General features: G+C 42.3%; 2 protein-coding genes across 5 annotated transcripts; both read left to right on the forward strand.

Moving 5' to 3' along the window:
• The first annotated feature begins 3,656 nt into the window (after positions 1–3,656).
• Positions 3,657–7,650, forward strand: LOC111966261 (serine/arginine-rich splicing factor 6). Its single transcript, XM_023990755.2, has 6 exons — positions 3,657–3,936; positions 4,539–4,693; positions 5,951–6,075; positions 6,209–6,411; positions 6,535–6,597; positions 6,686–7,650. Exons 1-6 carry the CDS (start codon positions 3,830–3,832, stop codon positions 7,038–7,040), a joined length of 1,008 nt encoding a protein of 335 aa, XP_023846523.1. The 5' UTR covers positions 3,657–3,829; the 3' UTR covers positions 7,041–7,650.
• A 240-nt stretch (positions 7,651–7,890) lies between these two features.
• On the forward strand, positions 7,891–16,728 carry LOC111966262 (lethal(3)malignant brain tumor-like protein 1). Of its 4 annotated transcripts, XM_023990757.2 has the most exons (23): positions 7,988–8,057; positions 8,334–8,386; positions 8,837–8,996; positions 9,217–9,404; positions 9,515–9,638; positions 9,808–9,973; positions 10,235–10,370; positions 10,567–10,603; positions 10,713–10,804; positions 11,229–11,333; positions 11,564–11,699; positions 11,916–12,007; positions 12,116–12,267; positions 12,392–12,468; positions 12,586–12,671; positions 12,891–13,001; positions 13,377–13,491; positions 13,616–13,715; positions 13,849–14,049; positions 14,174–14,223; positions 14,402–14,559; positions 14,656–14,718; positions 15,879–16,728. In XM_023990757.2, the coding sequence occupies exons 3-23, from the start codon at positions 8,858–8,860 to the stop codon at positions 16,011–16,013; spliced, it is 2,463 nt and encodes an 820-aa protein (XP_023846525.1). In that variant the 5' UTR covers positions 7,988–8,057; positions 8,334–8,386; positions 8,837–8,857; the 3' UTR covers positions 16,014–16,728. The 4 variants fall into 4 exon arrangements, with proteins under 4 accessions (XP_023846526.1, XP_023846524.1, XP_023846525.1 ...); XM_023990758.2 differs by lacking the exons at positions 7,988–8,057; positions 8,334–8,386 and adding an exon at positions 7,891–7,942; XM_023990756.2 differs by lacking the exon at positions 8,334–8,386 and having other exon boundaries at positions 7,972–8,057.
• Positions 16,729–18,097: the final 1,369 nt, after the last annotated feature.

Raw genomic sequence — 18,097 nt, forward strand, 5'->3', positions numbered from 1 at the left:
TCTGTCCGACTGGTTTTTGCAACACATTTTTTCATGCTCATCTATTTTACACTTGCACATACCCAGTGCAATGGGGCACAATGTTTAGAACACTAAGCAGGAATGCATAGAACCAGGGTTGGGTAAGTTACTTTTTAAATGTAATCTGTTGTCGTTACTACTTACCTGTCCAAAATTGTAATCAGTAACGTAACTTGTGGATTACCCAAATTTAGTAACAATGTAGTTACTTTTAGATTACTTTCCCCTTAAGAGGTATTAGAAGAAGACAAAAATGTATGTTACCAATTGAACGACATCTACTGCAGGATAAATCAATGTTAAAGTTTACATAGCTGGCAATATATGGATGTTACATTTTACTTTGGGTTGGTTATGTAGGCCTCTAACCAATCACCTTCTACTACATACAATAATACGATTAAGTTATAAATTATATCTTTACATTAAAAACCAGTCTATCAGAATTCCAGTCATTCCAATAAATGTTACACCCCTTGATCTTCAAGAATAGGACTTGGAAATATGGAAGTATAGATTAGACAAATTGTTTTACCTGAGCATAACCCAAAAACGAAGGACTTATTAGCCAGCCCTACTCTGTTGTCTAGGATTTTGTAGTCATGGAGGACTGATTGGGCTCATTGATTCGAGTTGAAAAATAAATGCTGCGCTCTTGGAATGGCATGCTTTGAGCAGTACTGATAATTGCTATTTACTACTGAAAAATGAATGCCATATGCTGCATTTGCTATAGGCCTATTGTTTACTTTTTGTTGGTGACACTGATATCTTGATAATATGCAGCTGTTTAAAGGGCAAATCCACAGATGAAACAGTAACAAAACGGACACCCCGCCTCTGTTTTGGTAAAAAGCTGAGGGATGGGCCTGGAGAAATGCAACCACTTTCAGATGAATAGACAGAGCTGTGGATGCCAGGACTGACCCTCCATGATATAAAAATTATTGATTTAAACATGTTATGAGGCTATACAGTGTCGTTTACATTTACAATGTTTACAAACATTGGACAAAAACAAGCTTATATTTTGAGTTCTTATGGAGTCTGACAGTTGTACTAAGCTCATGAGGCATTTATAAGTTATATTATTTAAGAAACAATGGATACAGTGGCAAGAAAACTTTGGAATTACCTGAATTTCTGCATAAATTTTGATAATAAAATTTGATCTGATCTTGAGCTAAGTCACAACAATGGACAAACGCAGTGTGCTTGAACTAATAACACACACATTATTGTATCTTTCTTGTCTATATTGAATACATCATTTAAACACAGTGTAAGTTGGAAAAAGTATGTGAACCCCTAGGCTGACTTCTCCAAAAGCTAATTGGAGTCAGGAGTCAGCTAACCTGGAGTCCAATCAATGAGATGAGATTGGAGATGTTTGTTAGAGATGCCCTGCCTTATAGAAAACACTCACACATTTTGAGTTTGCTATTCACAAGAAGCATTGCCTGATGTGAACCATGCCTCGAACAAAAGAGATCTCAGAAGACCTAAGATTAAGAATTGTTGACTTGCATAAAGGTGGAAAATATCTCTAAAAGCCTTGATGTTCATCAGTCCACGGTAAGACAAATTGTCTATTAATGGAGAAAGTCCAGCAATGTTGCTACTCTCCCTATGAGTGGCCGTCCTGCAAAGATGACTGCAAGAGCACAGCGCAGAATGCTCAATGAGGTTAAGAAGAATCCTAGAAAGAATGCTAACATCTGTTAACGAGTCTACGATACGTAAAACACTAAACAAGAATGGTGTTCATGGGAGGACACCACGGAATAACCCATTGCTGTCCAAAAAAAACATTGCTGCACGTCTGAAGTTCGCAAAAGAGCACCTGGATGTTCCACAGCGCTACTGGCAAAATATTATATGGACAGATGAAACTACAGTTGAGTTGTTTGGAAGGAACACACAAAACTATGTGTGGAGAAAAAAAAGGCACAGCACACCAATATTAAAACCTCATCCCAACTGTAAAGTATGGTGGAGGGAGAGTCATGGTTTGGGACTGATTTGCTGCCTCAGGGCCTGGACAGCTTGCTATCATAAACTTGGGAATTCATTTTTCTGTTGATCATGACATTTTGCAGGAGAATGTAAGGCTGTCTGTGTATTGAAGCTCAACAGAAGTTGAGTGATGCAACAGGACAACAACCCAAAACACCAACGTAAATCAACAACAGAATGGCTTCAACAGAAGAAAATACGCCTTCTGGAGTGGCCCAGTTAGAGTCCTGACCTCAAAGCCGAATGAGATGCTGTGGCATGACCTCAAGAGCGGTTCACACCAGACATCCCAAGAATATTGCTGAACTGAAACAGTTTTGTAAAGATGAATGGTCCAAAATTCCTCCTGACCGTTGTGCAGGTCTGATCCACAACTACAGAAAACCTTGGTTGAGTTTATTGCTGTCAAAGGAGGGTCAATCAATTATTAAATCCAAGGGTTCACATACTTTTTCCAACCTACACTGTGAATGTTTATACGGTGTGTTCAATAAAGACAAACTATAATTGTTTCGGTGTTTGCAGTATAAGCAGACTGTGTTTGTCTATTGTTGTGACTTAGATGAAGATCAGATCAAGTTTGTATGACCAATTTATGCAGAAATCCAAGTAATTCTAAAGGGTTCACATTTTTCTTGCCACTGTCTATATGTAATTAATTTATAAGTCCAAAAATTCACATCAATGCGCTTTGTAGATATCAATAATACGTGATATCCGTAGACTACACCACTGCTGTCGTCCTGACCTCCAAGCGTTTATTCAAGTTGGATAATTTTGGGATGCCGACAGCAGTCGCACCATCGGAAGACATAGCTTGGACTGTAGCCAAACCTATTCCTGCTCTTTCCCCGTGATCCATCAAACACATTTGGTGTGTCATCAGATGGAACAAATTGAATCTTGTGTCTTTTTTCAATGTTGATTTGAATATCATTGAGAAAACAGTGTCACATCCTTTCTGAATTTAAAAGTAATCCTCGAAATAATCATCCAGTTTTTAAAAAAAGTATCTAATCTGATTACAATATTTTTTGCTGGTAACGTATATGTACATGGTATACTGGGCTCCTGTAACTAATCTAAAGATATTCATTATTGTTGAACATGTTGCATTTTTACCCTGTTTTACCCATTCTATTAAAGGGATTTCTATTAAAGGGTCACGTATTTGGCATCAATGTGTGCAAGTCCCAATATCTCAATTCTCCTTGTCTTTAGTTGGCTACTAGAATACAGAACTAAACTGCTCTGTACGATAGATTGAAAAATACTGGTGGAAATTCAGTTTAGTTCTATGTTCTAGTAGGCTACTACTACAGACTACCAGGGATCCTGAGAGTTTGGCCGGGGTAGGCCGTCATTGTAAATAAGAATTTGTTCTTAACTGACTTGCCTAGTTAAATAAAGTTTTTTTTTTAAACAAGGATAATTTAGAGATACTGGGACATGCAGGCCTACTGACAGGTTTAGATGATACCATTTTCACAGTCTATTGCAGCGTTGAGATGTTGGTTGGTACTAGGAAACTCGGAAATTTGCAACGTGCTAAATGGTTATTGTTATACACATGCCACATTCAACGAATCGGCAACTCGGACATTTCCGAGTTTCCTAGTTCCGACTAGCATCTGAACGCGGCATATGACAGACTTTGGAGTGTGAATTCGTGTATTCTCGCGACGATGATTCTTGACGTCAAGGTCTACATAAAACAACCGAAGTCAGCGACTTCTCTTTTGTTAACGGTATTTTGTTATCAGTTGGAGAAGCCATCCGAGGATAAATAGTCATGCCCCGCGTCTATGTTGGAAAACTAAGTTATCATGCTCGAGAAAAAGACATTCAGCGGTTTTTCAATGGCTACGGAAAGCTCATGGAAATTGATCTGAAAAATGGGTAAGTTCAAGTTGAGCATATGAGAGTCAGTTGAACAACACAGGGCTGGAAAAGCTAACGTTAGTTAGCGAACGTTAGCTTCATAAGTACTTGATTTCGGTTAGCTAGCTCTCCCAAAAATATACGTGAAATAACTAACTACATTCACATTTGACTTTCAATTATGTTGCTATTCGTGCATGTAATAGCAACTAGGTAACGTTAGTGGTTATTAGATTCACATTGGCTTTACTAAAGCGTTTAATGTTTTGTAAAGAACTTGCTTAGTTAGGTAGCTAACGTTAGCGTGTTCAAAATGGCTGCTTGTTTGGCTTCACTGCAGACCGTTCTTTTTTTGTGCGCCATGTAACTGTTAGCTACCCAAAAGTTAGATAGTTAGCCAATTAGCTTGTTGCCTGAAAGACCCTTTCATGCACAGGCAACGAGCCCACTAATTTATTTATTTTACCAGGTTTGTGGTATAACGCTATTTTTAAATGAGTAGGGGTTAACACATACCACGTCTTCTGTCTGAAATTAGTATCACCGTCTTCATACTCATTAGTTTTGCAGTCATTGCTACCCGAAGACAAGCTTATTAACTTTAAAAATATATATTTTAGATATGGCTTTGTAGAGTTTGAGGACAATCGCGATGCGGATGACGCTGTGTATGAACTGAATGGCAAGGAGTTGTGCGGGGAGCGTGTGACCGTGGAACATGCAAGAGGACCGCGGCGCGACCGAGATGGATATAGTGGTGGCGGGGGTGGTCGCAGTAAGTACAATCTATTTCAATGTTCCTTCTGCCCTTTCCCAGTGGATCAAGGAAATGTGAATGTGGACCCTATACACGCAGACCTGTGATCCTAAAGTGGAGTTTGACCTAGCTCGCCAATACTCAATGGTTTCACCATTGCCATATAGTATGTCATGTTAATATAAGAGTGTCACCATTGAGTATGGTCCAAGTTTGACCCAACTTGGCACAGACAACTACTGTTTTGTTTAGCTGTAATGAAACCATGTTTCTAGTGTTTTCTTTCCTGGTGGAATTGTAAACACATATAAACAACTGTATTTAGCTAATATGAAGTCACGGCTTTGTCACCATGTAGCCTAGCTGTATCATTAATTAAATACCATTACATGTGAATTGTATTTTACGTTTGATTTCAGTATTAACAAAGTCCTTGATGTTTCAATTTGAAAGAGTCCAGCTGCGGGCTGAGGCTGAGTCCGAGTCCATAGAGGCTAAGATGACTGGCTAAGATGAGACTGCCTGTCCCGTTTGGCCTTGGCTTTCACCTTACAATGTGTGTGTGAGACCTATGCCCCTTGACCCTTGGCTGACCTAACCGGAAGCCATGATGACAGCATCCTTTTGCCAATAGACCAGGGGTGATGGTGAGGATTCCCATTGGTTTCTATGTTGCAAGAATAAGTGGGGCGGCTAAGTCAAAAACATGTTACCGCTCACTGTAAGTGGGCAAACCAACTGAATTGCCCCCAGTTTGACAACCGGTTAGGCAAAGTCACGGGGAAAACTTATGTAGCGTTATGTCAGTTGGCACTCACTAAATGTGATGCCATTTTTTGACAGTGACTTTGTGGGAGCCTCTATTTGTCTTTCAGGATTCAAGGGTTTGTAAGAAGAAGAACATCAATGTCGATTTGTTTGTACGGCTAAAGAATTGCACTTATTAAACATTTGTCAGACTGGCTGTATGTTGCTGGTAACAGATGCAGTGGTGGTCTTTGCAACAGCAGTGAACTACTTCAGAGGCGGTACAATGAGGAGAATATAAACTGACATCCACTAAGACCACAAATGCCACGGCTTTAAGACCTCAGTCACTTATTAAGAGGTTTGTCTTGAATGGGTCCAGATGGACATCTTACAGGACCTAGGTTAAACCTTACCACACCGTTTATCCTGGTAGCTGCATTCTCTGTTTATGGTCTGATCCACTGAGTGAAATGCCTATATGCCACTCTGTTTTGCTGACTATTTGTATAACCTGTCATTTTAAAGGTAGTAGTGGTTACAGCAGCAGCAGAAGCCGCACTGGCAGGGATAAGTACGGGCCACCTGTCCGTACGGAGTACCGGCTGATCGTTGAGAATCTGTCCAGCCGCTGCAGCTGGCAGGATCTGAAGGTGAGTTGTTGAAAAGGTTTTATATTTGTAGGTGAGGGGCAGGCATTAAAGATAAACTGCCAGTTGCTAGGCCATTTGTTTCTGAAAAATGTGGGAAATATTCTGCGGGGTGACACTGCATCGGCCTCTACAGGATTTCATGCGCCAGGCTGGAGAGGTCACGTACGCTGATGCCCACAAGGAGCGTACCAACGAGGGTGTCATCGAGTTCGGCTCGCGTTCGGACATGAGGAGGGCCCTGGACAAGCTGGACGGCACGGACATCAACGGGAGGAAGATCCGCCTGGTGGAGGAAAAGTCTCGCCGCCGCCGCTCCTACTCTGGCAGCCGCTCCAGGTGAGGCTCTACACACCGCCCTGCTCTTTATGAGTAGGTTAATTTCTCATCCAACCTGCTGCTTCCCATGTGTTTTCACTTTCAAGGGATGAGTGACATTTGTATTCTTGTTCCCCTCTGCAGGTCTCGCAGCAGACGTCGCTCTCGTAGCAGGAGCAGCCGCTCCAGGAGTAACTCCAGGTCCCGGTAAGAATGCCCACCTGTCTACAGTGACAGTTTAGATTGGTCAATATGAGTACAACAACGATTGTAAACAATTTTCCACTCCCTGTAGATCCCATTCTCGCAGCAAGAGACGTCGCTCTAGATCTGGAAGGAAGTCCCGTTCCCGCAAGTCTCGTTCCCGCTCTCGCACCAGCAAATCCAGATCCCGCTCCGACAAAAGCAAGTCCCGTTCCAAGAGCCGTTCCAAGGTGAAATCCGAGCGGGATTCCAGCAGCCCCTCCAAGGAGAAGTTGGCCAGCAAGAAGTCCCGTAGCCGCTCGGCGTCCCCAATGGGGAATGGGAAGAAGGAGCCGTCCTCTCGCTCCCCGTCCCCAGCAGCTGACCGTCGCTCCAAGTCTCCGGACAAGCGATCTGTCTCCCGCTCCCCATCTCGCTCCAGGTCTAGATCAGCTTCCCGAGATTAAAGGCATTGCCCAGTTTGTTTCATCCACATGTTCCCCATTAGAGCCATCTGGATGTATAGGAGCAGCTTCTATTTGATTTAGCAGATCTATCGCAGCACCAGGTTAATCAAGGCTTGCTCAGTTAATTGGTGCTATCTTTGGCACTTAGAAATCTAAACCATGATCTTGACGTTGTATTATACATGGCTTGAGAATGATTTAGTCATTATTGTGTGGGGGGGGTGGCACATCGTAGATTATAGCTGCTATGTTTTGTACATGGAGGAGCTTGTCTGAATGGCTTTGTATTTAAAATAAGGCAGGACTTTTTTTCTTTTATTTCCTTAATTCTTATTTGTATTCCTCCCTCCGGTCTGCTTTTGCTTACCTCGGGGTTGTGTTTGACATTGTTTTTCATGATTTGATTCATTTCACCTATTGAGCCCAAGGTTTGTTTTTGACACCCCACAATGTATGTGCTGTACATCTTGTGGACTTACACTTTTTTGGCGTTGAGATTTAACCAAGGGATCGTGGTACAGATTTCAGCCTCCCACACGAGAAGCCGGTCTGATTACTTGTAACCATGTCAATTTTTTTATTGTACATTTAATAAAAGTTGTTATGGAAATTGCTGGGTTGTGATTTATATTGCTGCCATGACACAAAGCGCTGCTTTTATCGTATTGGGGCCTAAAACGACAAACTGAGTTCTATATGAAAATTGAGTCTTCCTTACGTTGAAATGGTGTACAGTGTTCATATAAATTGTATTAATGTGAAAAGCGGTGGGGGGAAAATTGTGACCAAGTAATTCCCGAAACATTTTGGTGCTGTCATTGAGTTGGCGCTATACATTCTTCTGATTAAATGAACATGTGTCTGCGCATGCGTACAATTCTGATCCGCAAGAGAAACCTCTGGTAAGCGAAATTGAGTCATTTCAATTTTCAAATTGATCAGCTGATAAACATTTATAATGCGTTGACATGCATGCAATAGGGCGCTCCAGAATCTTGAAGTTATAACTTGCAGATGGTAAGATGCCAATTGTCATATTATTGTGGTTGGTATCCAGCATGCATATAATTAGCCATAAAGCTATTTCTTATCGCAAATTTTAATCAATATATTCTGTCATATTTGATAGTTCTCAGCAAACCTCTAATGGGCTAACGGTCCGCAACATAAACGGGATTGTATTATTGTTGTCGCTGCATGTCATGAAGCGATGCCGTTCATTAGACATTTTGCCAGGATTGGTTGCTTTGTACATTTTCACAAATTGTGAGTTACTATTTTTTTCTCTCATAGCTTCAAGGATTTATGATCTTCCGCCATTTTACAGAGGAATTGCTGTGTTTTTGGTAAATTAATAATATAAATCGATTTTGCTTTGTCTACTTTCTCTTGATATTCTAAGAACAGCGTTGTCAAAAAGCATCGACAGAAATGTCCTAAAAACAAATTGTTTTTAAATAAACCTTAATCCGAATGTACTTTATCTCCAATGCTGTGAAGTGATACTAAAAGTGATTCATAAAATTGGGAAGGTTTCTTAAAAAATCCCCACAGCATTTTTTTGTCTAAAATTAGAAAAATGGCAGCATATCTGTATAGGGAATTGTCCCCTATATTCTGATGTTTAATAGTAATAGAGAACATAATACTGTGGGTGCAGGGGATGGATAATATGGGGAATACATCTGAAGCCTGTAAACCCTCTGACATTCAGGCCCCTTACCACTGAATTCCAATGTTACCTCACCCTGTCACTATAATCTTAAGAAATATGTGAAATTCTGATCTTTTTTCAGAGGCAGTAAGTGAGCTCTGCGATGAGTGCCAAAGTTGAGCTGGATTTTTCAGCCAAAAAAGCAGATCCCACTCCCCTCACTGACTCCAGTGATTCCCTCTCCAATGACAGCCTGTCGAAGAAGACACGCCCACAGACCACCACAGCACTCATCCTGCCAGGTGAGATTTGGCCACAATGACACTTCTGGAATTATGACACTCAATGGCGTACTGTTATGAATTACACCCTGAACATGTTTAAACTCAGAGTTATGCTGCACAATGTCCTAAATGTTGACAAACCAGAAGGGGCACATACTACCCTCCAACTAGTCTCATGTAGCTACATCATATCTTCACATTCGCTCAGAACTCAGAAGCCTGCATTTTCTCTCCCAAGCCCCAGCCTCTGCTCCTAGTACCCAGAAGGTGGAGGTCTCTCTGGGTGTTGCTGAGAGAGGTAATGGAGCCATAGCTGGACAGGTGGAGACCCCCACTCTAGCCCCCCAAGTTGGGGGGACCTGTAGTATCGTCCATGTGCTGGAGTGGAAAGAAGGGATGGCCATCTTACCCAGCAGCAACCTAAAGGTGAACGACCATCGTATTTTATTATAAGCATAGGGTTCTCTAATAGTAAGCATTGTTGGAGTAAAGACGTACCATGTGGGCACGTTGTTGAAATATGTTTCTTTTTTCAGTTCTGTGTGAGTGACTGTGGAACACTGGAGATGATCAGCCAAGGGAATATCACCAGCGCTGAACCAATAGTAGTGGTGTCTGGAAAAATACCTGACTCTGAAAACAGGCCATTGAACAAAACAGGTAGGCTACTGAAAGTTAGTCATACTGTGTGTTGTCTGCAGCTTAACAGTCTCTTAACTAAATTGTAATGGAAATGAACTAGCATGCTCAAACATATCGTCAAAAACAATTTGCAACCCTGTATGCAGTCCTTTCCTAATCCTAACCTGACATAATGCCTCCATTGTAGATGTGGCGCGTCCTCTCAGCACTGTGGGTGGTGTAGCTGTGGATCAGGAGAGGCCCATCAAGACTGTGCCTAAGACCCAGGGAGGGCCAGGCCAACAGGAGAGCTGTTATCCAGTGGCACAGAGAACCTACCCAGAGCAACTACGCAGGGAACCCATGACTGACAAGTAAATACTGAAGCGTGAAGCCTATCCACATCAAATTCATGTATGAAAACATCCTTTTACCATAAAAAGCATTTTATCATAGCCTTTTATGCTAAATGAAAATCAAGGATGTATCATACGCATACAGTGGATGCTCAGACACAAAACAAACAAACCACAAGAAGATATTTACCACCATGCAGAAGATGTCACGTAGGTCATAGGTAGCCTAAGGCGAAGCTTTGTGTAGTGGACTCAACTGTTCTCTTATCTGTTCCTTAGTAGGGTGGGAGGTGCCGAGAAGATTCCCGGTGGCAGGGTAGCGTCTCTGGACCCTGAGCTGCTAAAACCCATGAAGAAGAGGAAGAGGAAGGACTACCTGAGTCCATCGGAGGAAGAGTCTGAGCTGGATGGCATGGTGGGAAAGGCTCGAGTGTCACTCTATCCTACATAAAGCATTCACAATTTAGTCTTATTTTTTTTGTAATAAGTAAATGACGTCACGTGCATGTGATGGCCATATGCATCAATCAATTATTTTGTTCAATACTATAAATGGTGTAGGTACTATTTCTTTGTTGCAGTAAATCCATGTGTTGTATTTGTGGTTCTAGGATTATTTGAAGACAGAAAGCGGACACAACAGAGCGGGTGAGAATCAGCAAAAATGTAAACCCATTTGAACCATATATTCAAGTCAAGTTTCTGTCGTATCAGATTTCCAATATGCTTTGTGTTGTTTTCTGTCTGTGTACAACAGGTACTGGTGAAGTTAAGATGGAGCTGTGGACATGGGGACAGTATCTGGAGGAGACCAAATCAGTGGCAGCTCCAGCCAAACTCTTTCAAAAGGTGGGTTTTATTAACTTTCGATACATACTAAATGATAGGGCCGGGACAATACCAGTATCGCTATACTCATTAGTATGGTGGCAAGGAAACAAAACACGAAGCGGACTAAACTTCTTTAGGAAAATTAGCGCTAATGTTGGAAACAAACATCATTATGTTGTCATCCAGAGTCACATTTATTTATTTTCCAGTCTATAGCACACAATATGTTACATACTGCAGGTTTATAAAGGGCTAAAGAGTTTGGTCTGCTTTGTGTTTTCATTTTTGCCATGGAAAAACAATTGCGATACTGGTATTGTCACAGCCCTAGTAAATTAGAGAACAAAAGTTAATATTCTTTGCAAATTAAATTGTGAGTGTGCATGTGTGCGTGGGTGAATGTGTCTATGGCTTTTCTCACTATAACCCCCTGTATTTTCAGTCTCAGAGGGTCCCACAGTGCAAAAGCAGCTTCCGCCAGGGCATGAAGTTAGAGGGCATCGACCCGCAGCACCCCTCCATGTACTTTGTTCTGACTGTGGCTGAGGTACTGTGTGCAGCGCTGCTCAACCTACAGTCGCATGCTCTTTGAGGTTTGCTTCTACCTCTCTCCCTGTCCTGACTGTTTTGTTTTCCGTACACACTATACACACCCTGACTGTACACACTGATTAATCCTCAGAGAGAGAGATGGATCCACATAACTGAGGGAAAGACACGGAGAGAGAGATTTGGGGAGACACAGTTTGACTTCTGTCTGTCTTGTCCTGTTTGTAGATTTGTGGCTACAGGCTGCGTCTCCATTTTGACGGCTACTCAGACTGTCATGACTTCTGGGTAAACGCCAATTGCCCCGACATCCACCCGGCGGGATGGTGTGAGGGCACTGGACACAAACTGTACACCCCCAAAGGTCAGAATATACTAGGCTTTGGTTTGTGGTTGGGCTGCAATTTGGATTCGGGATTTGTTTCCTGTTCGCATTTGGATTATGGCGCAGATCATTTGCCCAAGCACCTAAGGATCTGAGTCATAAAGTCATTAATGAGATTTCCTTTATTAGAGTAGTGGTCCAGGGACATGTCCATATCACATGTTTGTGTCTGTGTGCAACTTGTGTCTGCCACAGGCTGCAAAGAGGAGGAGTTCTCCTGGGCCAGCTACCTGAGAATGAGTAAAGCCCAAGTTGCCCCCAAAGAGGTGTTTTCCAGCCCTGGAAGAGTAAGTCTAAGCACGACTCTTATCCTCAATCAGTGGCATGCATCTACCTGAAGTAATTAACTGTAAGCAGCTAATGTGGTGTGTTTGTGTTGGTGGCCCACTGGTCAGACTGATACGGAGGGTGATTTCGAGGTGGGCATGAAGCTGGAGGCTGTCGACCGCATGAACCCCTCTCTCATCTGCGTGGCGACCGTGACCGACGTGGTGGACGACCGCTTCCTGGTTCACTTTGATAATTGGGATGACACGTATGACTACTGGTGAGGCCGTTTTCCATGTTTTTTTTTTCACGACTTCTCTAAATCATAAACTGGGCTGTTTTAGTAGCCGTTAGGCCATGACTTAAGTTCCAGTCTGATTAGTCGATGTTGAATCCCCATCCAGGTGTGACGCCAGCAGTCCATACATCCATCCTATTGGCTGGTGCCAAGAGAGGAGCCTCCCCCTCACGCCACCTCAAGGTGACTGACAAAGTTGTAAGAAATGAATATAGTTCGAAGAAGTAAACGATAGGGAATACGGTGGCATTTCACACACACCTTTGAACTGGATCCCATGTGCCCTGTCTGTCCTGCCAGGTTACCCAGACCCGGGCAGGTTCTCCTGGCCAAGATACCTGGACGAGACTGGCTCTACCGCGGTGTCTGCTGAGGCCTTTAAAGTAGTGAGTACATCACTGAGGATTTGTTGCAATGAAAACCACCATACATCTGCTGTCATTTTAGACATTGATGAATACGATTGACTTGACTTGAATCCTTTTGTGGTGGGGTAAAGTGGACTTGTGAACATAATGACTGTTTTGAGATTAACTATAGGGACTGATTTGAGGTCAGGTGTTAAGTGCCATTGTGTGATGACGATGTGACCCTCCCCTCCGCAGCGTCCTGCTCATGGCTTCCAGGCTCAGATGAAGCTGGAGGCAGTGGACAAAAGGAGCCCCGGCCTGATTCGGGTGGCCACAGTGGAGGAGGTCGACACACACCGCATTAAGGTCAACCAGCAGTGTGCATGTCTCATGGTTGTATGTGCCAGTACCTATTACTACACTCCCATAACTATGCCATATTATACACTGGGTGGTTTGAACCCTGAATGCTGATTGGCTGACTGCCGTGGTATATCAGACCGTATACCACGGGTATGACAAAACATTTGTTTTTCCTGCTCTAATTACGTTGGTAACCAGTTTATAATAGTAATAAGGCACCTTGGGGGTTTGTGGTATATGGCCAATATACCACGGCTAAGGGCTGTGTACAGGCACTCCGCTTTGCGTCTTCCCTAAGAACAGTCCTTAGCCATGGTATATTGGCCATATACCTCACCCCCTCGGGCCTTAATGCCTAAATATACCATACTCCCACAGGTCCATTTTGATGGCTGGAGTCATATGTATGATGATTGGATGGACTCGGACCACCCTGACATCCACCCGGTCGGCTGGTGTGAGAGTACCGGTCACCCGCTAAAAGTGCCCCCCGGTGAGTCAAACAAAACCCAACACCTTGGTAACAGCAACCATATTTCACTTCACCTTGATATGAGTGCTTACATGTTCTGTTTGGCTTGTGTGTGCTTGGGTGCGTGTGTGTGTTTTCTTATAAGGCCCCAGGAAACCTGCAACCACAGGCCAGTCCAGTTTCTCCTCCATGCCTTGCAAAGGAATCAGCCACTCCAGATCCACCAAGTACAGCTTCCATCACAGGTCAGTAACCCCCAGAAATAGGTATTTGAATCGCCTATGAAGCAGTAAATGGAAGTGGATATGTGTTCCACACCAATGCTATGAATATGTTATAATGATGTTATAATGGAGTCAACCCTACTGTTTGAAACAGGAAGTGTCCGACACCCGGATGTGATGGCTCGGGTCATGTGACTGGGCGGTTCACCGCACATCACTGTCTGTCAGGCTGCCCACTGGCTGAGCGAAACCAGGGCAGACTCAAGACCGACCTATCAGATACAGAGGGGAGCGGAGCAAAGCGGAGCATCTTAGTCTTTGGCCAAAGGACCAAAAAGTCCCGGTACCATGGCAGGTAAGCCTCATGTCAACAGTGGCTAAGGCTGTTGTATGACGTCAGACTCAGGAGTCATAGTGGTGTATTGATCGGCCGCTGTAGCTCCCCCGTCTCACCAGTGTCTCTCGTTCTCTATTGTCAGGATTGGCCGTCCCCCTAAGTACAGAAAAATCCAGCAGAGAACATACCAGAGTGAGTCTCACAGCTTTAAGCTTTGTACACAGTACATATATCTATTTATGTCTATGGCCGCACTCTGATTCTCTATGGCAGCTACGAGTTTACGGCATCCATACAGTATTCTGTGTGTATGTGTAGGTACCATATGTTTACATGCATTAATATGTGCGTGTGTTTTCCTGTGTTGCAGCGATGGCCACAGAGGGTATGTGCCCGTCTCTGTTCATGTCTGCTTTGTCAGCCCACCCGGACCGAACCCTGTCTCTGTGCTGGGAGCAACACTGCAAACTGCTGCCTGGCGTCCAGGGCATCAGCGCTACACAGGTGGCAGCGTGGACCGTGGAGGAGGTGAGAGCTGTACTACTCAGCCCTATTTATCTTTGGCTGCGACAAACGGTGGAGCAGAGTACTATCAGTCACTCTTCTTCGTGTTTTGTGCAACAGGTCTTTGGATTTGTCCAGAATCTAACCGGTTGTGAAGAGCAAGCTTGTGTCTTCAAAGAGGAAGTGAGTACAATGTTAATTGATCGAATTGTTAAAAGTCCAATGCAGCTGTTTTTATCTCAATATCAAATCGTATCTGGATAAGAATGAAGTACCTTACTGTGCATCTTTTCAATTAAAATGGTCAAAAAGAAACAAAAATAGCTTCTTAGACAAATACAATTTCTCAAGCAAGAATTTTGCTTGGACTGTCAGAGGGGCCTAATTGGAGGAGCCTAATGGGAGGGATGTGTAACCAGAAAACTAGCTGTTATTGGCGGAGAGGAGGGCAAACTCTCTTTGTTATTGGTCTATCAACTTATATCGCATGGTGATGTCACTAGGCGGTCCAAAAACCCCACACTGCCAAACAAGTGCTTTATCATCATTTTCACAATTTCAAAGTATTATTCCAACCTCATAGTGTGGAAATGTATATAAAACACAGGAAATTACTTTTTTTTGACTACACTACCCTTTTAAGTTTGAAGTATTGAAACAAACTGGAGCACATTGAAAACAACTAAGTTAAGTAATTTAAGCAGGGCCGATTCCAGGCATAAGCAGTAAGCGTTTTCTTTTTTTAGGAACTCTGTCTGGGTCCCAATTTACTATTGAGAGTAAGAATAGTAGAATACACCAGGTGCATTGTTTGGTTGTGCAACAGCAGTTTTTCTCTTATGTCAGTCACTCAATTAGCCATGTCAGCTAACAATTTTTAGATTGGTAGTTAGTCTAGCCAGCTATCTAAACTTGTAATAATCATGGCCGAATACCGACCGGCACATTCCCAGGAGCCCTGACCTCCAGGGGGCAGCCATTGATTTTGTGAGTCATTTTCACTCAGATATCATATTAATATGGCATAAGTCATTATAAAAGGTGTAGAATTGCAGGAATTTAGCTTTAAAACTGCAACATTTTCTCTACGCCCCATGGCAGAATGTGTAGAATTGCAGGAAATTAACTTTTAAACTTTTACATTTTCTCTCCACCATCAAGAGGGGGGCCACACAAAAAATGTACGAGGTGGGGGGGGGGGGGGGCCCAACCAAATATCGCTTAGGGCCCCCAAACGGCTAGAGCCGGTCTTGCATTTAAGTTGTATTCTGTTGTCCTCTATTGTTTTTTTGTTTGTATGATAAAAATGTTTATATACCTGGTTCTTGTATATTTCTTCTCAGATGATTGACGGGGAGGCCTTTCTATTACTGAAACAGACTGACATCGTCAAAATCATGAGCATCAAGCTCGGTCCCGCCCTCAAGATCTCCAACGCCATTTTAATGTTCAAGAGTACTGACGAAGACCTCAAGTGATCCCGCCCCCACTCGGCCAGAGATTCAGTGACCAGTCATCATGTGCCAAATTCATCCAGAATCCTACCCGTTATGTGTTTGGTGTTCAGTACCCATCAGAGAGAGAGAACAGTAGTGGGGGAAAGAGATAAAGAAAACAGGGAAAAGGTATAATTGAAGTTTTCTGTACGGTTGCTTCACTGCTCATGCAATAACAGGAGTCAAATCAGATTCTTACCTGAAAGTGTAAGGAGCGTCGAAAGATATACTTATTTTGATTTATGCAAAATATATGGAATTATTTATGTGGGATTTAGTTAGATAAAAATGTGGATATTTTACTGCCATTATTTTCCCCAGATTTGAAATCCAGGGTGATTTTATGCTGCTGTTCTTATAGTTGGTCACTAGATAGAGCAAATGGTCCGTTTTGAATACCAGAAACGGTTTCAAGTTTCTCAAGCACTTACAAATCTTATGTGACATAGTCAAAATAATGTTTCAAAATATGAACTTTGTTTGGAACATTTCAAAAAGGAAATATCAAGATATCTGGGGATTTATTGTTTTATATCGGTTTTATTTTTTATGTCGGCTTATACACTGTATTTAAATAGAATGTTACAAGGGCTTCAGGATTCTTAGAACTATATTTCTCTCTGGTGGGCAAACTGTGTCAAGATATTCTTGGGTCAAAATCATTCATTCCATATGAACAAATAAATGTCCAGTTCAATCTCTTGTCTTAACTTCAGTTGACTGGTAATGAAGTAAATTGAATTCAAAATACTGATCATTATAAAATCTATTGTGCTTGTGAAAAGAAAGGTATAAACCATTGGTATCAATGTGCTGGTATCATTTTACCTATGGATGGCCCCAGGAATCAAACCCACAACCCTGGCAGTGCAAGCACCATGCTCTACCAACTGAGCCATACACCGACTTAATGTTGCATGGTATACCAGGTAATATCATGGTATCAAAATGTCATGATAGGCTACTTATGATGTACAGTTTCATATGATACAATGACATTTTTTCCACCCTGCAGATCTAACAAATCTGCTAGCGCCTGCTATAAAATGTTTACAAAGTCAGTTGTGTTCTTGACCCTCTAAAAGGCTAAGCCTTGGTGGTATAAAACACATTGAATAACACATTCACAAATGGCAAAAAAGACAGTCCAAAAATGTATCATAAGGACAAAGGTTTTGAAGTGTCTGTCCTACATCTACATAGGAGATATAAGAAAGTCTGTGAACTTTTTTTGGACACATATTTAAGGCCTTGTTTGTTGGCACAAAACGACTTCCATACTTCCATTCATTTGTATGTGTTACCGTCAGACGAGTCCCGTGACAAGGAGAACACCATCTTGTTCGTGAGAGTCCCCCCTTTCCATGGTGGGGTCCTATTAGTTTGTAGCCCAAACGGTTAGGACTAGTGATGAGCGGTTTGAATCAGAACCACACAGTATCTGTGGTCATATCTACGGTACAGGTGGGTTTTGGGTCATTAATATTGTGTGGATGAAGGGGGGACGGGTTGAATAATATGGAAGAGTATTAGGGCCAAGTGAAGAGAGAAATGAGATAAACAGCGATGAGTGGTGTTACTTGGATTTATTTAAAAAAATTCATGATAGTACTTTAAGAAAGTGGCAATATTTCTAGAATAAAGTGGCAATATTTTGAAAATAAAGTAGAAATCCTGTTGAGAATGAAGTCAATGTGTAGAATGAAGTCTCAGTTATATTTCTAGATTAATGTAGGGGATTTGGTTAACTGCATATCTCCCTGGCTCTCTGTTGCTGTTCGCGCCACAGTTGAAATGCCTGCAGTTAGATGACCTGGTGAAAATATACTTTAGAATTAGCTTTAGTAACAAGTAAATCCTTTCTCTTTTAGCACATAATGACTATATTATTATAAGAAGGCCTATTGGGAAGAGGATTATGCCACATATTCTTTTTAGGATTTACCACACGGACTCGGATGAGATATTTCATCCAAGTCCGTATTGCTATACAGTCGTGGCCAAAAGTTTTGAGAATGACACAAATATACATTTTCACAAAGTCTGCTGCCTCAGTTTGTATGATT

This window comes from Salvelinus sp. IW2-2015, linkage group LG7 (genome assembly GCF_002910315.2).
Source record: "Salvelinus sp. IW2-2015 linkage group LG7, ASM291031v2, whole genome shotgun sequence".
In the NCBI taxonomy this organism is placed as follows: domain Eukaryota; kingdom Metazoa; phylum Chordata; class Actinopteri; order Salmoniformes; family Salmonidae; genus Salvelinus; species Salvelinus sp. IW2-2015.